This window comes from Arachis ipaensis, chromosome B2, assembly GCF_059453495.1.
Source record: "Arachis ipaensis isolate K30076 ecotype BB chromosome B2, ASM5945349v1, whole genome shotgun sequence".
Lineage (NCBI taxonomy): Eukaryota > Viridiplantae > Streptophyta > Magnoliopsida > Fabales > Fabaceae > Arachis > Arachis ipaensis.
In genome coordinates, this window is record NC_142437.1 from 115573633 (window position 1) to 115581561 (window position 7929).

Genomic DNA, 7929 nt, shown 5'->3' on the forward strand with positions numbered 1-7929 from the left:
CCACGGATTTTGGCGAATTTGGACAGGGCGGACTTACACGGTAGGTCGCCATTCTACAAGAGAATAAAAATAATAATTGAATTTAGAACATTACTTTTGCATTTGTATTTGAAATGTTTATTCGTTTTATTCTGAGTTATAATTTGAATTATGTTTGATTGATTAAAAATTTGAATAATGTTTAATTTAATTATATATTTTGGATAATTGGACAATATCATTTTTATTATTTTACTTCAAAAGACTTGATTAATAATTATATTATTAAATATTTAAAATTATAAAAACTTTAGTGTTTATAAATTTAAAAATTATAATTTTTTTATCTTTAGAAATTATTTATTCAAAATATTTGTAAAATTATATATTTATTTTAATATTTAACGGTTTAATAATAAAAAAAACGAAAATTAGCGAACTTGGTCCGCTAACCTGCCATTAGGCAAGCGGAAGAGCCCATTTGCTACCCCTGTATAAGAAGTCTGTTTTGCATACTTTTAATATAAAATAATCATAAATTTAATCAATTTAATATATAGGTAAATTTTGGATATAAAAAGCATCTAAATCACGTATTAAATATATAAATTTAATTTTTAATAGACTATTAGTGTAAAATAGTTTTCCGTACATCTAATTACATAATGTCACATCAATAAAAATAACTATTTTTCACATTGATCGCATAAATTATCCTCTAAAAGAACAGATATGATTGCACAACTGTATAAAATGTTTTTCACTATCAGTACATCAAAATTAAACTCTAAATATATTATAAAATTACACAAATCTCATGAAAATGTTACAATAAATAAATTATCTAAATCTAATAAATTTATTTCATATATTAAATGTGTACAATTAAAATTATTATGCAATAATATATAAAAATATAATTTACCCTTTAATTCTCAAAGGATATCGGAGAATTGCCTAATTCGTAATTACAATTATTGGCATCCTACGCCTTAAAATTACAAACTTGGACAACCTGATTCGTCGTCCTCATCCAACTTTGAGAAATGATGTTTTGACTTGTAACCCTTGACATAGATATTAAACTCGAACCAAGGATCAACTTGCTGATACGCGCCAGTTGAACCAATAAATTACTAGTTGAACCGGTTAAGTAAGATATAATGACTGATGAGTAGTAGTAACTTGCCTCACATAATTCAAACCTCAATCCACAGTATTAAGCATTTAAGCCTCTAAATTACAAACAATAAGTCCTAATGCTAGAAGGGACTACCACTTCAAACTTCAATAAACATGTTCATTCATCAGCATACAGAAAGAATTAACAAAACATCTTTGTTGGTGGTGTTTGTTTTAGACGCCAAAACAATAAAAAGCTTCTGAAAAGTGAAAACAAAAGTTACCTTTTTCTATGGACACCATCCCCATCCAAAAGGGGTACCAACCAAGTAAAATGTGAAACACTTGCTGCAACTACATTTTAGATACCAACATAGTTAGTTGAGATTCATATCCAAAGTATGAAAAACGGCCTCAACCGAAGTGTATCGTGTTTCTTGACACGACTATGGTTTGGAGACAACCGATAACAAAATACCAGTTATGAAATCATCTCCAGGCGCAGCATAATTGAATTTTGATTCCAATCAATCCACTAGGACTCAAAGATTGAAGGTGATCTTCCATGTAGGTGTTAACTCCGACAATAACCGGAGCCATATTTTCTCATTAGTTCGATATTTTCAGCAATGGTCGATCCAGAAGTTCCAACAAAACCAAGAGATGCACAGCCACAGACAGCCTGCTCAACATAAAGAAGTACATCAGGTAACGATGGATTGGAACAATACTTTTTACCGGCCACAGTTTTGGAGTTCGTAATGAACCTCTGCCCATGACCTGCCGCCATGAGTTTTACGGCTGCTTGTCTGACCACTTCATCAGTGTCTCTTAGGAAATGCACTTTATAGTTATGTGCATCATTAACTAAATCACCTAAGTAGGTTCCGGTCCAATTATCTCTTGGCAGATCAGTCATTATAAATATATGGATTTGTTCGGAGCCTTTCTGCCTTAAAGATTCTAAGCTTTGTCTTAACCCTTGAAATGTAGCCTTGTGATGATTCTTAAACTGCCCGTCCAACAATCTAAGCTGTGCACAAAGAAATGGAGCTTTTATTGTTCTGCGAGCAAACTCCTTTCCAGCACTCATAATTTCCGGGACGAATGGAAGATACTTGATTTCTCTCATCAAAGATTGTAGCCTTTGATCCTGAGGAGATTCACGAATATCCATGTATAGCTCGGATCCTTTGTATGGGGATGAAAAAAGGCTTCCAAATGCCAGTAGTGAGGCTGATTCAACCTTAGAACCAGGTCCAAGAGACTTAAATACATCTCTCCTTTTCCGAACGTATGATAAGTTCTTTTTCTTCTTCAGTTGCTCATCTGGTTGGAATGGATCTAATGTGCCATCCTCACCACCACCTTGGTCATAAATCCATACTGTAGTTCTGCAGTCGTTACGGATAGCATGTACACACTTGTTATCACTCCCACGAAGCCCGGCTATAAGGGATCCACATTGCTTCAGGGTTTCAGAAACAGAGGATTGTAATGTTGAATCATTTAAGCAAGCCGAATCCAAGCTGATGCCACACCATATTGACACAAAATCCCTAAGGTCTATCACTCGGACAAGAGACTTAGAAACTAATGATGAGACATCTATAATTTCGGCAATAGAGATATACCTGCAAAAGAACAAAATTAAATTGTTAAAATTTCAAAATTTATACAAAATACTAAGGGGCAGTATTAGTGTAGTTTTAAACACACTATTTTTGCGATACTAGAATAATTGAAGAGAGGCAAAAGAGAACGAAGTTTCATCAACTATACATGAAAACGAAACTACCATTTGAATGTTTGAACAAAACTGCTAATTCGCCAACTCTTGTCACAATTTCTGTGATGAAAAAAAAAAGTTTCAAAATGCAATTGGCCCGTGTGGAAAATTTTGATCAATAACTATTCTCGATTATCAAATGAAACCCAGCTTGAAACTTCCCTTTATCCCCCCATTCAAGTTTCAAGACAACATAACAACCAAACTTTTCATTGTTCTTTTGAGAAGAACTTCAAGCACAAAGAGCACGAAACAAAATTGTGTTATCAAAATCAATTAGCGGCATCTTTACCATCCAAAACTCATTCATCAGGACAAAAGCTCTTAAAACTGAAAAAGAGGGACAAAAAAGAAGCTTACTAACCTTCTCTCGCGCATGAGCTCAATCACATGGTTCCAAACAGAAATCCGAATCTCATTCGGATCGAAAACCCGAAACTTCGGACAGCTGCCTAGAGCAACAGCATGATGATCTAAAATAGGAGGAACAATCAAGGTTCTATTCAGTATCCCTGCCATTAGAATCGCATTCTTGAATTCCGAAAGCTGGTTGCTGAACCCGCTGTGCGGCGCATACCAAACAAATTTCTCCCCTAATGCCAATGCTTGGCTAGAGCATTGCCCGGAATGTAATGCCATATTTTTGGACAATCCATTGAGGGATGAACTAGGCATCATATAGTAGTAATAGAGAAACATGAATGACACAACGATGATAACAACCGACACAGGAACAAGGGGAACTCTGTTCTGTGGTTTCCTCTTAGGCAACATTCTGGTTAATATACTAGGATTCAATAATAACAATAATAATAAAGAAAATTGAATTGTCTGAATCTTTCAACCTACGTTGTTATCTGAACTCAACTCGTGTATGCAAATGCTACCTTTTCATCAAATGCAAGTAATGTGAATCAATTGTTAAAAAATCTGAAGCACATAACTTGAGTTCAAAAACCCCCCAAAATCATATGATCAGTCACATGATCAAGCAGCAAACTTTATCTGTTTCTGAAACAAATTTCCAAAAATGAAAAGCACCCATCATCAATAACCTAGCAAAGAACATATGTTTACGATGTAAAATTGAAGCTATGAGAAATGTTAGTGGGAATTGCTGTTAGAATCTTGATAGAGAAGGAAAGGGGCAAAAGATGAAGGTTAGAATTGAGAAATCCATGAAACCTGAGAAGAGAATGAGTGAGATTCAGAAGTGGCACACTCTCCGAATCAGAGAACTTGTTCCGCCGATGTAGTCCATCTTCATGGTGGTGCTCTCAAGCTTCTTGTTACTTTTTCACAAGGTTCTGAGAACCAGACCGGTTATTAAACCGCTCTAGTCATTGGTTTATTAATTTATTGGTTCAACCGGTCCAACCGTGATTCAACTGAAAAAACCATTTTAAATAAAATAATAAATAAATTATAAGTAAATATCCTAAAATATAATTATAGTCTACTATAAATCTTAAAGAATTCCACTAGGGAACCAATGGGATATCTGTACAATGTGTATAATGGACTGTTTATTAGGGTTGAATTTGAAATATATCTCACAAATTTAAAACACAACAGCAAGAATTTCAAATTTATCGACATTTATCCGCATTTCAGGATTTCAGGATTCACTTCTCATAAATTACAATGCAGCAGATTATGTACATACTACTACTGTTACACTGATCATTTACAAACTCAAACATTTCTGAATTCATTCAAAGCAAATTTAAGCCGACCACCACCTCTCAGTATCATTGGTTTAGTACAATATCTGCAAAGAATTCCCCTTAAGATCCCTAAAATTCATGTGACAGTAACTACAAACAGTAAGACGTACAAGAAATCCATCGCCATTCTATTCAGGCAGGGATCTTCATGCACCAATCAAAACATCCAAGATTATGGAATAGTATATCAAATTTCAAAAACATCATTTCATGTAACACTGCACAAATTTCACCACCAAAAAGAAAAATTCACATCGACCAATCATGGCAAAGCTCCGATCACTCTGATTCTCACAACAGCAATAGCAACAGCATCAGATTCCGCAATCAATCATCCAAAAACTAAATAAATCAATTGATAGTAAATTAATTGCAAGAACCCTCCGTAAGGCCACATTTTCCATAAAGCCAAACGGAAAATCAAATCCGAGCAAACACCACACAAATTAAAACAACCAACAAACCACTGCACCCAAGCAGCTTGCAGAACAACGCACAAAAATCGAAAATGTATATGAAATGAGATTGTACGGAACCCACAGGAGACGCAGTAGACAAGCCAGCCATGCGCCAAAACATCTTGAATTCTCAGAGGAGGAAGAAGAAAGAATCGGATCTGGCAAGGCGCAGAAACCCTAGCGCCTCGGGTTCCCAAATCGAATCAGGAACGAGGGAAACCCTAGAATCGAGAACAGGGGCGACAAGACGACGGCGCGCAGGACGAAGACGATCGAGGATGGACGCCGAGCGAGGAAGAAGAGAGCGAAGTGCGAACAGGGAGTTGAGGACAGGACGAAGAGAGAAGCCTCGGACAACCACGGACGGCGGCAATGACTCACTCACTCCGTTCGGCGATGGTGGAGGCTAGCTAGGGTTCTCTCTGAGTTGAGAAGAACCACGGTTAGGAACGAAACGTGGAGGGGGCACAAGTTGTGGGTTTGGGACAGGGGGAAGGAGGAAGTCGCGGAGGCGCCAACAACCACGGACGGCAGTGTCGGAACCGGACAGAAGAAGCTAGGGAAAGTTTGGATTTTGTTTCTTCAGAGAATGGCAAGGTTCTGAAAACCGGACCGGTCGTCGAACCGTTCTAGTCACTAGTTTACTGGTTCATTGGTCCAACCAGTCCAACCGTAATTTAACCGGAAAAACCGTTTTATAATAAAATAGTAAATAAATTATAAATAAACACCCAAAAAAAATACAAACATCAAAATATTATTCAACTTTAATGTCTAGCATTTTGCCAAAACTCAGATAAATAAAACTTTTTCACCATATCACCATATTTAAAAATTCATATATCCTACCTTAAGCTAAGACAAATGAATTAGAGGCAATAAAATGAATTAGAGTTCAATTAATCATTGATGAATGACAATAAAATGAAAGTAGAGGCATAATATCTAATAGAAAAATTGAATGACTTAGAATTGAAACAACACCAATTAAAATTTAAAATAAAGCAACAAACACCAGCAGGAACAATTGAAGGTAACAGAGCCAAAACACAATAACACAATAAAAAATTATGCAGCAGCAACAAAATTTTCCAAAGATTAAGAAGGATTATCAAAATTTCAGACTTTAAGGACAATTTCAGCACACTCTTTTTCAGCGCAGCACAGTACAATAGCAGTGAGCAGAGCTAATCATTCAAAGTAAGAACACAGAACAACACAAAGAACAAAAACAGGACTAAAATGAATCAACTAATCAGTAATCATTCAATCCAAAACAGAGCTAATGATTCCATGATTCAAATTTCAATTAGTAGCACTAACAGAATCCCCCCAAAAAAATCAATGTTCTGATCAGAACTAAGAACAGAGAAGGAATATTCATTAAGGTGTCCAAATCCTCATATCAAGTCTTCAACCACTAGCAAACCCAGAACACAAAAACACAATAAACAAAACTTTTGATTCTAAAACTAATAAATCTCCAAAAAAATCTAGAACGATTTAAATACTCACTATTTTCAACAAAAACTAAGGCATATCAACCCTCAAATTCACATGAAGTTCACCATTTTAGAAACAAGTTCACATTTTGGTACCTATTGGAAGAGGTGACAGCAAACTAAGTCCAACCAACTTCATCTCCTTCCCACTTTAGAATCCGGCCATCGGCGACGTTGGTATATGGCCCTCCGCCGTGACAATCGAACACAAGACTCTCAGGACCAAGGGCTCCGGTGACGTGGAGGAGGCGCGCGGCGTGGATGAGTGAGCAGAGAAGCCATTACCTTCGATCTGAGCAGTTTGGGCAGAGTGTAAGGAAGATCTGTTGAGTGCGACGGACAATGGCGATCAGGCGACGAACACGACGACTGACGACGGCAGAAGCGCGGCTGAGAAGACGAAAACCAGACGCGAATGTCGATCTCAACGAAGAAGCTGCAATTGGTGAGACTGTGAGAATGAACAGGGGTTGGAGACCTGGAGCACGACGACAGCGCAACGGACGGCGGTAGTGCCTCACTCCCTGCGCCGGTGGTGGAGGTTAGATGGCTAGGGTTTGTTTGAGAGCAAAACCAAAAAGCTCTGAAGAGAAAACGTGTGAGGAGGGTGTGTTGGACTGTTGGGGGAAGGGGGGTGAGTGAGTGAAGGGGCTGAACGTGGGTTTTTTTTTTTTTTTTTAAATCAAAACGGTGAGTTTATTAAGAACCGGCCGGTTCTCGGCCAATTCAATGGTTTTCGAACGGTTCATGAATGAACAGTTATTGGCAGATTGGACTGTTTTTATTGTCGGTTCCCAATTCGACCGGTTCAACCGATCAGTCCGATCCGACTTTTAGAACCATGGTTAGAATCTTGAATTCTTGATAGAGAAGGAAAAAGGCAAAAGATGAAGAAAAATCCATGAAACCTGAGAAGAGAATGAGTGAGATTCAGAAGTGGCACACTCTCCGAATCAGAGAACTTGTTTCGCCCATGGAGTCCAGTGCGCGAACTTGTTCTTCATGGAATCATGGTGGTGCTCTCAAGCTTCTTGTTACTTTTTCACTTCAAAACTTAGAAATTTTTTTGTAGGAAGAGATGGAATAATTTTTGTAACAGGTGAAGTGCTCAAAACCCGGGCCATATAGAGAACCCAATTCAGCTCACACAGTTGGACCGGGTTTGGGTCTATAACTTTTCTCATTTCTCTCTAAAGTTCAAAATCATATAAAATATTATATTTGGGCCTTTTTTCCCTCTCACGGGAGAAACATAACTTTGTGTTTCTTTGCATATTCTTTGTTTTTAAGATAATAGTATAATACAACTTTATTTAAAAGAAAAATCGACAAAAAGATAATACTCTTATTAT

At 37.0% G+C, this 7929-nt stretch overlaps 1 protein-coding gene across 4 annotated transcripts; it reads right to left on the reverse strand.

Annotated features, from left to right (window-relative positions):
• Positions 1-1154: 1154 nt before the first annotated feature.
• Positions 1155-7241, reverse strand: LOC107625914 (O-fucosyltransferase family protein). Of its 4 annotated transcripts, none has more exons than XM_016328645.3 (4): positions 6674-7241; positions 4076-4278; positions 3255-3901; positions 1155-2735 (listed from the first exon to the last, which is right to left on the reverse strand). In XM_016328645.3, exons 3-4 carry the CDS (start codon positions 3662-3664, stop codon positions 1676-1678), a joined length of 1470 nt encoding a protein of 489 aa, XP_016184131.1. In that variant the 5' UTR covers positions 3665-3901; positions 4076-4278; positions 6674-7241; the 3' UTR covers positions 1155-1675. The 4 variants fall into 4 exon arrangements, with proteins under 4 accessions (XP_016184131.1, XP_020971937.1, XP_020971939.1 ...); XM_021116278.2 differs by having other exon boundaries at positions 3255-3945; positions 6674-7191; XM_021116280.2 differs by having other exon boundaries at positions 3255-3665; positions 6674-7186.
• Positions 7242-7929: the final 688 nt, after the last annotated feature.